This window comes from Gobio gobio (genome assembly GCF_949357685.1).
Source record: "Gobio gobio genome assembly, chromosome: 11".
Lineage (NCBI taxonomy): Eukaryota > Metazoa > Chordata > Actinopteri > Cypriniformes > Gobionidae > Gobio > Gobio gobio.
Window position 1 is genome coordinate 41304893 of NC_137104.1, and position 17985 is coordinate 41322877.

The 17985-nt window shown below is 41.1% G+C and overlaps 1 protein-coding gene across 1 annotated transcript in view; it reads right to left on the reverse strand.

Annotated features, from left to right (window-relative positions):
- The window catches only part of LOC307133617 (nuclear GTPase SLIP-GC-like), a 90591-nt gene extending 85328 nt beyond the window's left edge, over positions 1-5263 (reverse strand). The window contains exons 1-3 of the mRNA XM_079828749.1: positions 5158-5263; positions 1390-1598; positions 894-948 (exon numbers count right to left, since the gene is read on the reverse strand). Coding sequence (XP_079684875.1) covers positions 894-948; positions 1390-1591 — 257 coding nt within the window. The 5' untranslated portion in view covers positions 1592-1598; positions 5158-5263. The remainder of the gene's footprint in view (positions 1-893; positions 949-1389; positions 1599-5157) is intronic.
- Positions 5264-17985: the final 12722 nt, after the last annotated feature.

Sequence of the window (17985 nt, forward strand, 5' to 3'; positions counted from 1 at the left end):
CCTGCCCACAGTGGTGGGCCCCCAGCAGGCTCTGGTTATAGAACAAGAAGTAAAAGCTCTTCTGCGAAAGGAGGCTATAGAACAGGTACCTCCTCCCAGAAGGTAGTCTGGGTTTTACAGCTGGTACTTCATTGTCCCAAACAAGGATAGTGGGTTGCGTCCAATCTTAGATCTACAGCAGTTGAATCGCAGTGTAGGGAAGCTCAAATTCAAAATGCTTACTCTCAGGCAAATTGTGACACAAATCAGGTCCGAGGACTGGTTTGTCACCATAGATCTCAAGGAAGCATACTTCCATGTGTCCACATGTCAAGGTTCCTACTAATTTTTTAAGACCTATCGTACTGCAGGCCTCCTCCCTTCCAGACGTCGGACCAGGAGAAACTAAATCTGCTCTGCCCAGTTAGGGCCTTAGATGTTTATGTCCACAGAGCTGCCATGTGTATCGGAAGTCTGAACAATTGTTTATTTGCTTTGGGTAACCCAAGAAGGGGTGCCCGGCATCTAAGCAGAGGATGAGCAAGTGGGTGGTCGAGGCCATCTCACTTGCTTATGATTCGGCCGGTCAGCCGTCACCTTTGGCTGCACGGGCCCACTCTACTAGGTGCGTCACCCTGCCATACTCCCTGCATGCCCGTAATCTACTTGCTTTAGGTATATGCTTTATAGTTCCAGGTCAATGACGTCACCTGCCTATGACGTTCCTTCATGCCATTTTACTGATTCCATACGCGCTTCATGACGCAATCATGCAGGGGCTTTGCCACAGCGTTCCGACGCAGCGTCTTCACATGTATAACCGAGACGTTTCATTATGATGTCTTTTAAAAGAGACAGAAGTTTTATCATGTTTTTCCAAATCTAATTGATTGCAATAAGAGTCCATTACTTACTGTTCTGTCTGCTCATTCATTGCTGCTCGTTTTTCCTTGGCCTGCTCATAAGTGCCTACAATAAGATAAGAAAATATTATATTATCAAGAATCATACAAGTCATAAAAGATTGCATAAAAGTTTCTGGGTGGAAAAAATAACACTAATTAGATACACTTTCCACAAATGGCTATTTTTTATTGAAATGTCATAAATTAAACACTCTACAGTTCATCGAAATATGTTGAATATTAGATCATAAATGGATAGTACTATAAATGTATAATATATTATTGTTATTATATTATTGGATAGGCCTACAGATAATTTATTTTTATATTTTTATTTAAACTGCAGATTGCTATTTATTTCCCAATGACTCAACTTTCCCATTGACGTGAAATATAACAAATAATATAGATGCTTTCTTCGAATTTCAGTTGATAAATAATTTAAATATAATGTCATGACTCCAGGCTCGTAGGACAACTTAAGCAAAAGTGGTAAAACTGTTACCAAATGCTGCGTGAAACAGAATAGCTAACTTCTCCCATGGTTTCTGTCCTGTTGCAGGCTCAAGTCTGTTCTGAACAGCTTCCAAGACTTTTACTGGTGATTTGAATGGGGGCCAGTAACATTGTCTCTTGTCTTCGCTTAACCAGTTTGATGCTACCACCATCACCTCATCGGAGTCTTGTAAGGTAACAACTGTATACATGGTCGTCCTGCAATAGATAATTAAATATATAAGTAAGCAAGTGAGTAAGTAAGTAAACAAGTAAGTAAGTAAATACATAATTAATATATTGTTAAAAAGTTCTCAAATTTTGCCAACCATAAGGAACGAATAGGTGAGACTAAAATACAATTTGGGAACAATACAGCAACACACACACTCATCAAATGGTGTGACTTCCACCAAATATTATTTGAGATTATAGATCTATCTTTTTCCTCATGTCCATTAGACCATAATCACTCTCTTCATACACCTCACTCTCCGTTTCACTTCCAGGACAATTTTCATGAATCCATCACAATCCTCACCTGAAGTCTAATTATGCACACTACTTAGATGTAATGGTTTATCTGTTTTTACACTGCATATTATCTTAATATTATATTCTTCATTGGTCCTATTTACCATAGCATTTACCTTATCTAGGTCCTCTGGTGGAATGCAAACTATCACACTTGGTTTGAAAACATGAATTGCATTTTTTTTAACACTTTATAATAACTACACACTATGAAGCATTAGTTAAGCATTAGTAAATAGTTAGTTCATCATTTATAAAGCATTAATAGACATCACTAAGCAGTTTATAAATACAGCCATAAATGCTTTATTCTTTATTTAAGCATATCTATTATGTGTTTAATAATTGTATTTTCATACTTTATAAATTATCAATTTATCATTTCTAAATTAAGTATTACATTATTTACAAACCAGTTATTTAGGAGTTGTCAGTGGTTCATATTATAATTTAGAAAGTGTAAGTAAAGGATTAATAAACTATTTAAATGTACATTTATACATCTTATTATTTAGACATATAGTAATAGTTACTCATTGTCTTAATAAATGCTTTATTAAAATGTATTTCTACTGTGATTTAATGATTATTTCAGGTAGTTATAAAACATTTAGTAGCTGTCAGTTAACTATTTCTGTGAGCTCATCTAAAGTGAGGACTATTTATGCCTCGTAAAGCTTAAGGCCTTTAAAAAGGATTTAAAGGCTCAGTTCTCTTCTGAACAGAAAAAGGAAACAAATACAACACAGTAGGACTATAGCACATTATTTCAAAATGCAAAAATGGAGACTATACAACTAGTAACTTAATATAAAATGAAAATGAAACCACTTCAATGACATAGACAATAATATTCCTGTAGACCGCCAGAAAACATAACTGCAATCAAATGAAACTAAGCCTCTGGAATCTGATATAAAAATGCTGAATAAAAATACACAAGTTGATTACACTGGATTACAGGAGTACCAAAATACAACAAATTAAATTTAGATAAAACAATAATAATATAATAAATATTTTGTATTTATTTTTGCAGTTTACTATGAGTTCTGTTTTTTGTCATCTTGTTGGTCTTCCATTTTTTGTCATTAAATGGATTGAGGATCACGTTGCACCAATCACCAGCAGCCCTGTGGTCATTGACTGCATGTACCCTGAAAGACGTTCAAGGGTTTGTGTGTCTGTTTCATGTTTATAAACACTAACCAGAGTGTACAGCTGACCTTCCAGTTTACATTTTAACACAACATAAGCTCCACAGCTATCTTTTTCATCACTCTTTAAAATCTAGTGTTTTCCTGACTAGTATGGCTGTTCCCTTTTGGCAGGTAAACTTTGTGTAGAAAAGAAAACATGCCACTCATTTTTTAGACCTTCTATAATATGTCCAACTCCTTCTCCAATGTGCATCTCTGGAAAGAAAATAACATCTGCATTTTGTAGTCTGTTTTGTTTAAGTCCATTAACATTCCAGATCATAAAATGTATTTTCTGTGTAGCAATCGACAGATCTGCTCCCTGCTCTCGCAAGTCCCTGTCAAAACGAGTTAATCGAAAACAGTGATGGAGGGAATGGTTGATTAATTGATTGATTGATTGATTGATTGATTGTTTGTTTGTTTGATTGATTGATTGATTGATTGATGTCCAAAGATATTGCTTTCCTATTGTTATATTCTTTGTCTTTCATTTTGTCTTGGGTTTGGCAACAGTGTGTTGCAAAAAATACACACTGTACACATACGTGTATACCATATCCTGTAAAGATGATGTTGCGGTGAACTGTAGGTGAAAGAAATTCTAGTGGAGAAGAGCATTTTTGTGTAAAATTGCCAAATATGAAGACAGTTAGAAATAGAATGTCTAGAAAGGAGAGATCTGATAAAATGTACAATAAAGAATGAACAATTGACTCAAGTAATGTAACAAATAACGCAAGCAGGAAATATCTTAACACAAGTAGAATGTGTGTAAATGTAGAGATAATGTGTCAATAGTGATTATAAAAGAGGGCCTTTAGAGCTCTCGGGGGTGGAAGATCTTTTGAAGAGAGAGAGAGCATACACGCAAGCAGCAGCAAGCAGAAGCCACAAGACCACATCCTCAGATTACAGCTCACAAATAAAATAATATTTATTAATATTTATAATTTTATGTTGTGTTTTAGTGTATTTTATGCTCATTGTCCCACAGCAAATAAAATAAATATTACATGATGAAATGGGTAAACATTTAGAGAAATGTTATACAGTTTTAGACAGTCTGTTTTTGTTTAACATTTTATAATCCATAAATTAAATTTTATATGTTGTCAATACGTCATTATCAAATGTTTAGTGTCTGTTGAAACGTCACTAAATAAGTGTCTGCCCAAATATAAAAAATAATAATAGAACCACACTTTATGTACTTTAGGGGCACTTTAGGGATTCTAATAATAATAATAATAATAATACAATGCAACACTTAAGTTTTTTATGGTATATACCTTTTAATAATGGCTTTTTATTGAATGCCTTTTTTTTGCTTTGTCAACTGTTTGTGGATAAATCAAACAACCATACTATTATGTATTTCTTTGGATTGTTAAACTTTTTTTATTTTATTTTAATTTTAGTTAACTTTATGCATCATAATAATTTAAAGGTAAAGTTACCTTATATCTCCAGATAAAGACAGGAGCTGTTTGATCATTGTTTCCTGATATATCGACATTTCCTGAACCTGCCACATTTTTACTTTCATTTCTACATAAGTGTGCTGAGTTTCTATTTCTGACAAAACAGCAGAAAGGAAACATCACGTTGTTATCAGCATTATCTACATGTTTCTAGCTCCTCACGATGTTGTTCTGCATTATGTGATAATAAAGCAATTAACATTTGAGCATGAAATATGAAGATTTGGATTACAGGTCTGTCCAACCATAAAAGTAATTGTGTGGTAGATCCACACTTAAAATGCAAGATCACATTTCAGAAATATAAAAAATAAATAAACTAAATAATAATAATAAAATAATACAACACTTCAGTTGTGGTTTTTAATGTTAATGTTGTAAAGCTCTACATAGGTGTCTTTCTTTGTCAAATGTTTGTTAGATAAATTAAACAACAATACTATCATGTATTTCTTTTGATTGTTTTTAGCCTAAAAAATGACAACATACATTTTAGACATAAACTAAGTTATAGAATTTTAGTTAACTTTAAGCATTATAATAATGTTAAAGAAAGGTTACCTTTGATCTCAGGATAATATGTGGGACAGTATTATGTCGATTCAGCTGTCAAGTTGAGCAGAGTAAGATATTTGGCCTTGTATCTGATTCACCTGTGGGTGTTGTCAGGATTATGTTTTGTTCATAATGTTTTCACCACCATGGCTCCTCCCTCCCCCCATGGACTGTTTTGCCTGCCCCCTGTTTTCATCACTCACCTGTTCCACTTCCTCCTCCAAGGCCCCCGCCTCCCTCCTTTGTCATGCGCTCTGTATACAACAGCCACAAGTTACAGGTGTGGACTTATTGGTAGGGGTGGGAATCTCTAGACACCTCACAATTCGATTCGATTACGATTCAGAGGGCTGCGTTGCGATTATAAAACAATTATTGATGCATCTTTTTCTCTATACAGATTTTCTTTTTTTCTCATATGGCAATTTTAAAACAAAGTATTTGTAATGACCCATAATGAATTTACTTCCAATATATTTTTATTAATAAAAAAAATGGAAGGGATTTTGCAAGTGAACTGGAAGGTTACATTTGCCAGAATAGAACTAACAGAAAAAAAAGAAATATGTCTGTAGCAGCCCAGGCTAGCAGCATACTTGTAGTGAAGTCTGTGTCTACAGACTCAGCATATCACTAACATAAATAACCAGCACCATCCTCCATCCTTGTGCATTGAGCAATATAATAAAAAAAAATTAAATAAAAATGTTACTGTATCAAAATCACAGCATTTATACAAAAATAAAGATTTCTGAAGAATCAAAAACAGCTTTTATGAAAAGGAACATTCTGAACAATAAATGAACAGTCAAAATGAATTAATGCCATTGCATGGTATTGCAAATGTGCTTAGCTAGTGAGTGCTAATGTGCAAGTTCTTGAGTAAGAACAGGAGCTGGTCTACATGTTCCGATGCAAGTTTGCTCCGCTGTGCGGTTACTATGTCTCCTGCTGTAGAAAAGACTCTTTCTGAAGAGACACTGGTGCCAGGAATACACAAGTATTTCTTAGCTAACATGGAAATCAAATATTTCAGTTTCGTTTTTCACAACTTACGTATGGTGTGGCTCTTGTCAATGACATTTTCCTCTGCATAGAAGCCAAAGTGCTTCCACACGCTTGCTTTTAATGTTGAGGGCACCGGTTGGATTTCGTGCGCCGCCATCATACGTATCTGTTATGAGCAGGCCACAGACTGTCCGGGCGATGCACTTCCCGCGCTTCAGAGTTCCGCCTTTTTTCGTTCCGTATTATTACGTTATCAAAATTTAGAAAATTGATTTTTTGACATTTGTGAATCGATTCAGAATCGCCAACGTCCGCATCGCGATGCATCTAAGAATCAATTTTTTATTCCCCCACCCCTACTTATTGGTGCATGTAACAATGTTCAAGGAGATACTGAAGGAAGGAGACAGGGTCAGCTTGTTTGTCTAGAACGTGTGGGTAGTTTATTTCTCTTTTCAAACAAAACAAAGTCACGCTTTCAGGGCTCTCAAAACATAAGGTCCTAAAATCAGTTCACAATCAGCTTTTCCTGATCAGCAGTCCACAGGCAGAGCCACACATTAATACAGCCACTCTCTCTCCCTGCTTCCAGTTTCCAGGTGGCTTATATCCGGTCCCCACGTCAATTACTGCAACGAAACACAGGCCCTGTCCCAAATGGCACCCTAAACCCTGACCCTGTCCCAAATGGCACCCTAAACCCTCACAGTCTTCCTCTGAGGCCCTGTTCCAAATAACACACATTATGTGCACTTTCGGTCTTGTGGACTTACAATGGCCGCTGTGTGCGCTTGTCCGTTAAGTCCACAAGACCGTAGGGTGTCCCACTTTGCGGCTGCTATGCGCCCTCGATGCGCACTGCAGCTGAGCCCGCAAGGCCGCGAGCTACGCAGAGGACTTCTACCTGGCAGTCAAAGAAGCATTATGTCGTGAACATGCAGACTCAGAGGAAGACTGTGTGGTTTTAGGGTGCCATTTGGGTACAGGACCTTCGCTGAGCCACGCCCCCCACACCACAGTGCGTTAAACAAATGAAAAAAAAAACATTTTCTCCTTTTGGAAATATTTGATTAATTTATTTTGCACAGAATAATTTTAAAACCAGTTCTGTCCCTATACATACATTTCCTATCTGAAAAGGATAGGAACAGGTTTAGGGAGAAATTAAAGTGAAAGCACATGAAGTGAAAGCAAATATTGCTCTTTGTAGGTCTGTTTGCCCTGTAGGCGAATGGGAGAGGATCAAACTTGTTGAATGATGCATGCAAATTAAGGAATTTTACAGAAGCATTAGCATTACCATATCTAGGTGAGGTTTTGATAAGAGTCACAGTTGTCCATTTTGTTTAGATTTTCCTTTAGTGTGTAGAAATGATAAATATGTATAAATAAAGATTGATTGTTATCTGAACAAGAGCATATATAATTTTTTTTCTTGAGGATAATTCACCAAACCTCCTGCCTCGGTTTGATGAAGATCAGCTGCAGTAATTTTGTAATTGACTCACATAGTATGGAAGTTTTAATAGGGAAATACAAAAGTTTGCATATTGTTTACATTTCTCCTTATCTTTTATATCTCTGTGTTCACCCTTAGGTGAGGTTACATGCATTTCTGTTTGCCACCACCCTGTATTATTAAATCACATGAAAATTAAGCAAGTCCAAAATGTAAGCAAAGCTAAAATAATAATAGTTATAAGTAATAATAATAATAATTAACTATTGAATATTAATATTTGATTAAAGTCTGTGTAAAGCAATATTAAAGTGTTATTAAGTTTAACTTAAGAAATAAAATACATTTCTGAACAAGAACCAATAACCTTTATTCTATTTGTTTCCCTATATTGTCCTAATGACAAATTTATGATTGGTTTATAAACTATACACACTCTGCAATAAATCATCATGTATTTTATGAACAAAATTTAATTTCTAAGCACAGAATATGCCAGAATATATAGGCTATCTTATTTTATATTTTCTGTATTTTAAAGCAGTGTTAATTTTGACAGCAAATTTTGATTTAGTTTTAGTCATAGTGTAACCCGCAGCTACTCGTTTATGGCGTGATAACTTTGGTACATGTGATCTATTTATGTCTAGGACCAGCTTACAGAAGGGGTGGGGTCGACTCACTGGAGTATAGGGAATTGATAACAGAAATTAAAGAAAGAAAACACTCAGACTCTTCGGCAACTGTTAAGTACTAAGAAATTGAATGTATTGTTGCTGAATTAAATAAAATAAAATAAATCTTTTGACAAATAAATAATAGAAATAAACCCAAATAAACAGCAATAATAAACAGTTCAGTTCACAATTCACACTTCAGTTGAATTTAGGAATTTCAATTTCAGAATCAGTATATAAGATTCAAAAACAGATTTCACAGTCCAAAATGTGTGTCCAGAGAAAAAAAAGAAAAATATGTTCAAGAACCAGATTCAATGTCCAGATGTCACTGAATGTTTTAGCTCAGTTTCAGTTCAACAGAGGAAAAAAAAATCCCAACGAGTGATCCAGGGGAAATCCAAAGGCAAAAACACTAAATAAACAGTTCTACCAGAAAGACTCGGAGATAGATGATGAATGAAGCATACATTTATTAACAGCCCAGCAAGCATAATAAAGTTTTGGCATAGGCCCCGTCCATAGTTTGTAATCCGAGGGTAGCGGATCAGCATATCCCTGCCTGAAGATGAAGGCAGGGGCGCAGCCGACCCCCCTTTAGAGGTATGGACGGAACCATCCTGGTGGTGGTGGGGAGGGTGGAGGTTGTTGTCGCATCGGCATCTGCGAACTCAAACATGTGTAAGTACGACCTTTATACAGAAAATATGAAGACGTGATTGGATAGAGATGAAATTAATAAGTGACGAAGTGATTAAATCTTCCTGGCAGAACTTAAGCTGAAGCTTCCATTTCAAGGTGAGTATTGTTTGTCCTACCCGTTCAGCAAAATGATCGTTCTATTTACTTTCAGGTACGGTCAATTAGATGATTGGCTCGCCATGTCCAAACCACAGACAGAGCATCCACAGCAGGGCCAGATCAGGATTCGGTCGGAAATACTCAGATATACTCGCTATCTAACCAATGGAGCGCTGATATGCTATAAAATGTCACTAAATAGGATCAATTCAACCAATCAGTGACGCGCAGTAATAATTCTCCGATGGGCGCTTTGCCTCTGCGCCCATCGGAGAATAACGTGAGTTTGGTGTGGTCACGTTTCAGTGAGATAACTGAGATTCGAGTTGACAATGGCGCCGGTGTCACACGAGAAAGAAACCGTGCAATCTCTTCTTCAAACTCCGTTTGAAAGAAGACCACTGGCTGAAAAACAAAAAATAAAAGAAATGGGACCGGACCAGCCACAAATTAACATCAGACAGCAGGTGAAAGACAAGGCAGTGTCTTATACTAGAGGCTTTTCGCGGACACGGTACACTAGGAAGCCGTGGCTAACCGGCTGCGGAGTAGCTAACTCGCTGTTTTGCTTCCCTTGTTTGCTTTTTAAAACTGCAGCGACTGATCGAGCCTGGTGTGAAAACGGTGTTCAGAACACTCGGCATCTCCTCTGCTCCTCCAACCACTCAGCATCTCCTCTGCTCCTCCAAGCACTCAGCATCTCATCTGCTCCTCCAAGCACTCAGCATCTCCTCTGCTCCTCCAAGCACTCAGCATCTCCTCTGCTCCTCCAAGCACTCAGCATCTCATCTGCTCCTCCAAGCACTCAGCATCTCATCTGCTCCTCCAAGCACTCAGCATCTCATCTGCTTCTCCAGAGACACAACAGCATCTCCTCTGCTCCTCCAAGCTCTCAGCATCTCCTCTGCTCCTCCAAGCACTCAGCATATCATCTGCTCCTCCAGAGATACAACAGCATCTCCTCTGCTCCTCCAGAGACACAACAGCATCTCCTCTGCTCCTCCAGAGACACAACAGCATCTCCTCTGCTCCTCCAAGCACTCAGCATCTCCTCTGCTCCTCCAGAGATGCTGTTGTGTCTCTGGAGGAGCAGAGGAGATGCTGTTGTGTCCCTGGAGGAGCAGAGGAGATGCTGTTGTGTCTCTGGAGAAGCAGATGAGATGCTGTTGTGTCTCTGGAGGAGCAGAGGAGATGCTGTTGTGTCCCTGGAGGAGCAGAGGAGATGCTGTTGTGTCTCTGGAGGAGCAGAGGAGATGCTGTTGTGTCTCTGGAGGAGCAGAGGAGATGCTGAGTGCTTGGAGGAGCAGAGGAGATGCTGTTGTGTCTCTGGAGGAGCAGAGGAGATGCTGTTGTGTCTCTGGAGGAGCAGAGGAGATGCTGTTGTGTCCCTGGAGGAGCAGAGGAGATGCTGTTGTGTCTCTGGAGGAGCAGAGGAGATGCTGTTGTGTCTCTGGAGGAGCAGAGGAGATGCTGTTGTGTCCCTGGAGGAGCAGAGGAGATGCTGTTGTGTCTCTGGAGGAGCAGAGGAGATGCTGTTGTGTCTCTGGAGGAGCAGAGGAGATGCTGTTGTGTCCCTGGAGGAGCAGAGGAGATGCTGTTGTGTCTCTGGAGGAGCAGAGGAGATGCTGTTGTGTCTCTGGAGGAGCAGAGGAGATGCTGAGTGCTTGGAGGAGCAGAGGAGATGCTGTTGTGTCTCTGGAGGAGCAGAGGAGATGCTGTTGTGTCTCTGGAGGAGCAGAGGAGATGCTGTTGTGTCCCTGGAGGAGCAGAGGAGATGCTGTTGTGTCTCTGGAGGAGCAGAGGAGATGCTGTTGTGTCTCTGGAGGAGCAGAGGAGATGCTGTTGTGTCCCTGGAGGAGCAGAGGAGATGCTGTTGTGTCTCTGGAGGAGCAGAGGAGATGCTGAGTGCTTGGAGGATTTTGATGTTTTTTTTTTTTTTGTCTGTCTTAGAGGTGGTTTGCTGTACGATTCATGATGTGAACACTGGAGACAATGTATAGCATTTTTTATTGACTTGCTCACCATTACAATTGGTAATGCACAGTCTTCTTCATCTAGTGGTTACTCCATCTAGTGGTTATCAATACCACCATTGACAGTGTTACAACCCAGAAACAGATCACCACATACCCAAATCAGAAGCCTTGGATGAACAGGGAAGACCACAGCAATAGGAGCACAGAGGATGCCGTTTCCATGGCACTGCACTCTGTGCTCACCCATTTGGACCAAAAGAACACTTATGCACGCATGCTGTTTGTTGACTTCAGCTCAGCATTCAACACTGTCATCCCATCCAAGTTAATAGCCAAACTTGGAGACCTGGGCATCAATACCTCAATGTGCAACTGGATTTTGGACTTCCTAACTGACAGACCCCAGAATGTTCGTTCAGGATTCACCTGCTCCACATCCATCACACTCAACACTGGTGTACCACAGGGCTGTGTGCTAAGCCCGTTTCTCTACTCCCTCTTCACCGCCGACTGCAAGCCTGTGTATGGATCTAATTCTATCGTCAAGTTTGCGGACGACACTACGGTGATCGGGCTCATCAGCAACAACGATGAGACTGCCTATAGGGAGGAGATCCAGCACCTGGCCACATGGTGCGCTGATAATAACCTGCTCCTCAACACCACCAAAACGAAGGAGCTCATCGTGGACTTCAGGAAAGAGTCAAGAGGCACACACGACACCATCCACATCAATGGAATGGCTGTTCATCCAAGGCTTCTGATCCAAGGCTTACTCCATCTACTTCATCTAGTGGTTACTTCATCTAGTGGTTATCAATACCACCATTGACAGTGTTACAACCCAGAAACAGATCACCACATACCCAAATCAGAAGCCTTGGATGAACAGGGAAGTTCGACTCCTGCTGAAGTCACGCAATACTGCCTTCAGATCAGGAGATGCACAAGCCTACAGTACATCCAGAGCAAACCTGAAGAGGGGCATCAAAAAGGCCAAGCACTGCTACAAGCTGAAGATAGAGGGTCACTTTTCCAACTCTGACCCTCGACGCATGTGGCAGGGCATTCAGGCCATCAGTGACTACAAACCCCCCCACTCCACCCCCGCAGCCACTGATGTCAACTTCCTGAACGAGCTAAATCACTTTTATGCTCGCTTTGAAAGAGACAACAGAGAAACTGCCACCAAGCTCAAACCCTCAGCTGACCACCCACCAATCACACTCTCCACCACAGATGTCTGCAAGTCACTGAGCCGGATCAGCGCACACAAGGCTGCTGGACCAGACAACATCCCTGGTCGTGTTCTCAGGGCATGTGCGGAGCAGCTCGCTGGGGTTTTTACAGACATTTTCAACCTGTCTCTTGCCCAAGCAGCTGTACCTTCATGCTTTAAACGCACTTCCATTGTGCCAGTGCCGAAACACTCTAACCCGAGGTGCCCTAATGACTACCGCCCTGTAGCACTCACACCCATCGTCATGAAGTGCTTTGAGCGGCTGGTCCTGGAACACCTAAAAGACTCTATACCATCCACATTGGACTCACACCAGTTTGCCTACCGCAGCAATAGGAGCACAGAGGATGCCGTTTCCATGGCACTGCACTCTGTGCTCACCCATTTGGACCAAAAGAACACTTATGCACGCATGCTGTTTGTTGACTTCAGCTCAGCATTCAACACTGTCATCCCATCCAAGTTAATAGCCAAACTTGGAGACCTGGGCATCAATACCTCAATGTGCAACTGGATTTTGGACTTCCTAACTGACAGACCCCAGAATGTTCGTTCAGGATTCACCTGCTCCACATCCATCACACTCAACACTGGTGTACCACAGGGCTGTGTGCTAAGCCCGTTTCTCTACTCCCTCTTCACCGCCGACTGCAAGCCTGTGTATGGATCTAATTCTATCGTCAAGTTTGCGGACGACACTACGGTGATCGGGCTCATCAGCAACAACGATGAGACTGCCTATAGGGAGGAGATCCAGCACCTGGCCACATGGTGCGCTGATAATAACCTGCTCCTCAACACCACCAAAACGAAGGAGCTCATCGTGGACTTCAGGAAAGAGTCAAGAGGCACACACGACACCATCCACATCAATGGAATGGCTGTTGAACGTGTCTCCAGTTTCAAGTTCCTGGGGATCCACATCTCGGCGGACATGTCGTGGACGACCAACACCTCCAGCCTGGTCAAGAAGGCTCACCAGCGCCTCTTCTTCCTGAGGACACTGAGGAAGAATCAGCTCTCCTCGGCTATCCTGGTGAACTTCTATCGCTGCGCAATAGAAAGCATCCTGACCAACTGTGTGGCAGTATGGTATGGGAGCTGCTCTGTTGCGGAGCGCAAGGCACTGCAGCGGGTGGTGAAAACTGCCCAGCGCATCACAGGGACTCCACTGCCTGCCATCGAGCACATCCAGAGGAAACGCTGCCTGCATCGAGCTCGCAGCATCCTCAAGGACTCCTCTCACCCAGCCCACAGACTGTTTTCTCTCCTGCCCTCCGGCAGGCGTTTCAGGATCCACCGGACCAGGACCAGCAGACTAAAGAACAGTTTTTTCCCCAGAGCTGTCTCTTTACTGAACTCAAACCCCCGTTGATCCACTTCCCTCATAAACTGATAACTCTCCTACCTCACATCCACCTTCACTTTGTTATTTGCACTACCGACTGTTTATCACAGTAACAACTGTTTACTTATTCATTTTGCACTACCACACCGTAACTGGATTATGCTCATTTGCACTGCCGACTGTTTTTACAGTACCTACTGTTTACATTTGTATTTTGCACTGTACTTCTAACTGTAATATGCAACCACTTTCCACTGCACTTTTACACTTTTTTCGGATAGCTTCTGTCCATAATTTATTGCACTACTTTAATCGACGGCCATATTCATCATTTTAGTCTAACATATCTTTGTATACCTCTATCTGTAAAATTCTGTTTATAGTAATAGCCATCTGTATATTATATTATATTCATAGTACATATCCACCTGTAAATTCTGTTTATAGTATTAACCATCTGTATATTATTCACCTGTAAATCCTGTTTATAGTAATAACCATCTCTCTATTTATAGATTTATTTATATATACTCAGTACATATCCATGTCCTGCACTTATGCAAACGTTGTATATCCTGCACTTGCTGCTATTGCACTTCTGGTTAGACCTAAACTGCATTTCGTTGCCTTGTACTTGTACTTGTGTAATGACAATAAAGTTGAATCTAATCTAATCTAATCCATGTAATAACAGCGACTATTTACCTCTGTGTGTTTATTGAATATTGACGCAAATTACAGCAGTTATAAGTTGACCTTGTATGACTTGGTTTCCAATGAATCTCAAATTGGCACATCTTTCTGTCTTTGAAAGAACAATATTTGAAATCTACAAGGACATTCTAAATTCATACTTTAATAATTACATTAGATGCTATTTGTTTTTAAATCGTTACTTTTGTGTTAATGTAATAAATAAACAGCAGAAATTGTTCAATTGTTAAAATATATATTTTTTTATTTTATCCCTCAGCCCCCCCTACTTTTTTCATCACCAGCCGCCACTGGCCTTAATCCAGATAGTTGTCTTCTTCTTTCACGTGTATATCTAACTTTCTTGTTCTCTCTTTCCGTCTGCTTCTATCCCCATTAAAGCGTTACTTTTGAGGATTTTTTCCACTAAAATAATCTATTTTTAGATTATTTAAATTCTCTTTTGAGAACTATGAAAACTCGAATGCACTCTCTCGCGTCAATCTGTGTTTTTTTTTCTCTCTTCGTTACACTCTCAGCTGTTCTCGTTCTGTCTCCGAACTCACTTCCAGGAGGCGGGACTAACCTCCGACCTCATCCAATCAAAACTTCCTTTGGCCAATTTCTTTTTCTAGATTTATATTTATAATATAATATAAATTAACTTAAATCTGCTTTCTTTTGTTATAATGCTAAACAGATATTAATCAAAAAATAATAATAATTACTAGTGACCTTGTCAGTGACCTGGGTTACAATAGTCTTTTGACTAAAATGCCATTTAGTTTTAGTCATATTTTAGTCACCTGAATTGTTTTTAGTTTTAGTCTAGTTTTAGTCGACTAAATATCATAAGATTTTAGTCGACTAAATCTACTGTAGATTTAGTCTCCTAAAATCTAATGAGTTTAGTTAAATTGTAATACATTAAGCATTTAAGCTCAATTTAATTTTGACATCATTTTGTTTTTGACATTAAAAATACACGAAAGAGAGCTCAATTCACTTTTTTGTTTTTTTGTTTTTAAAACATCTATATAGTTTTTATAACTTTGTATTTCTTTTAGTTAGTAGGCCATATCAGGTAAAGCTAAAGCTTCAAATAAGTCTGTTTATTTATTTATTTTTAATTTCAGTTAACATTTATTTCATTTCAAGTAATAATTTTTTTTAATGGTTTTAGTTAACTATTATAACCCTGATACTTTATTGAATATGTGTCAAATACTGGTCTTTCCTCCTGACTATGAATTAAATGGGAATTAAATGAAACACTTGGGGTTACTTGACTGTAACCCTGTTCCCTGATAAAGCGGAACGAGATGCTGCATAAGCTTATGGAAAATTACTTTGACATAACCAGCTGTGAAAATAGTGTGAAAACACGTCAATGAAATTGACCTGGAGGTATTTATAGCCTCGGCCGGTGACGTCATAGGCGCACCTGCTGCACGAGGCTATAAATAGATGAGCTTCAGCTGGAGCAAACCAGATCTTCTTTGTTTGAAGACCAGTCCTGAAGCATCATCAGCACGGCCTAGCAATGCAGCATCTTGTTCCGCTTTATCAGGGAACAGGGTTACAGTCAAGTAACCCCAAGTGTTCCCTTTCAAAAGCTACACTCAATGCAGCATAAGCTTATGCAAATGGGAACGAGAATACCCACGCCACCGTGCTTGATGGTGCCTGGACCCCTTACGGTTGTGTAGGTGTGCACAAGAACGCAAGAAGCCTCAGGCATTAGCCTGTGATGTCGACTCAAGGACATGAGAGCCCGGAGTGGCATGAGCATCCAAGCTATAAAGTCTTATGAAGGTGTGCGGAGAGGACCAACCTGCCGCATCACAAACACTTTGTAAGGGAGCACCCCTTGCTAACGCAGTAGAAGAGGCGACTCCCCTGGTGGAGTGAGCCCTTAATCCTATAGGCGAAGCTTGACCGCTTGCCTCATAGGCAAGAGCAGTAGCATCCCTGACCCAATGTGACATTGTTTGGTGGCGGCAGAACCTCTGTTACGGCCCCCATGGCAAACAAACAGTTGCTTTGACTTACGCCACTGGCTAGTGCGGTGCTGAAGAGCATGGACTGGACACAGTCTATGAAGTTTCTCCTGATCCGGCGTTGTGAACGGCAGAGGGCAGAAGGTTTCAAGAGTGACAGGATGTACAGTCGAGAAAGGAACCTTAGGCAGGTAGTCAGGGTGGGGATGCAAAATCACTTTCACCAAACCTGGGGCAAAGTCTAAGCAGGATGGCGATACTGACAGAGCCTGCATGTCCCCAACTCTTTTCAGAGAAGTTATAGCCATAAGAAAAAACATCTTTAGAGTCAGAAGTTTGTCAGGCGCTGATTCTAGAGGTTCAGAGGGGTCTCAACCAGACCCTCGAGGGCTAAAACTAAGTCCCATGAAGGGATCTTGGCTCTTAATGGAGGCCACAACTGCCTGGCACAACAAAGTGAGCAGGCAGAGGATGCCCCCCAAGCGGCACCCCATCCACCAGGGCGTGGCAAGCCAAAAGAGCGGCCACATAAACCCTGAGAGTGGAGGGGCAAGCTAATGGTTCAAAGGGGGTCTCAACCAGATCCTCGAGGACTAAAGCTAAGTCCCATGAAGGGATCTTGGTTCTAACAGGTGGCCTCAACCGTCTAACCCCACGAATGAAGCGAGCGAGTAGAGGATGTCTCCCGAGCGGCACCCCATCCACCAAGGCGTGGCAAGCCGAAAGAGCGGCCACATGAACCTTGAGAGTGGAGGGGCAGGTGCCTGATGACAACTTTTCTTGCAGAAAATCCAGAACTGAAGTAACCTGGCAGTTGACTGAATCTACATTGTGTCGTACACCACCTTTCAAAGACACCCCATTTATTAGCATAAACTTTCAGAGTGGAGGAAGCCCTAGCACTTCGGATGGTCTCAATAACTGCAGGCGAAAGCCCCGTGTCCCTCAGTTGGTGCCCTTCAGGGGCCAAACATGAAGGTTCCACAGGTCGGGCCTGGAATGGAATATCGTGCCCTCTGCCTGAGAAAAAAGGCGAGCCGTTGAGGAGAGACACTATCTCCGAGAACCAAACCCTGTTCGACCAACGCAGCGCTATCGATAAGAAGCAAGACCCTTGTTAGCGAACCCTGGCTAGAACTCCCAGGAGCAGAGCGACTGGAAGGAGGGAATACAGACGCATTTTGGGCCATGTATGGACCATCACATCCTGACCTAGCGGGGCTGGGTGACAGAGAGAAGCAGGGACATTGCGCTGTCTGAGAAGAGGCGAAGAGGTCCACTCCCACTCTGTAAAATCCGATCCAGATCTGCTTGACCCCCATCTGTAACTCTCTCTGGACAGTAAATCTGCTCCCACATTCAACTGCCCCTGAATGTACACTGCTCGAGTGACAGGAACTGAGAAACAGCCCAGAGAAAAATCTGTCTCGCTATTCTGATAGCGTGAGCACAGACCCCCCTGGTGATTATATATGAGACTTTAGCTGTACTGTCCACCTGCACTAGGACATGACAGCCCCTCAATTGGGGAAGAAAGTATTTCAGGGCCAGAAATACAGCCATCAACTCCAGGCAGTTGCTGTGCCAACTGAGTTGATGACCCTCCCATTCCCGTTGGGCTGGACGACCACT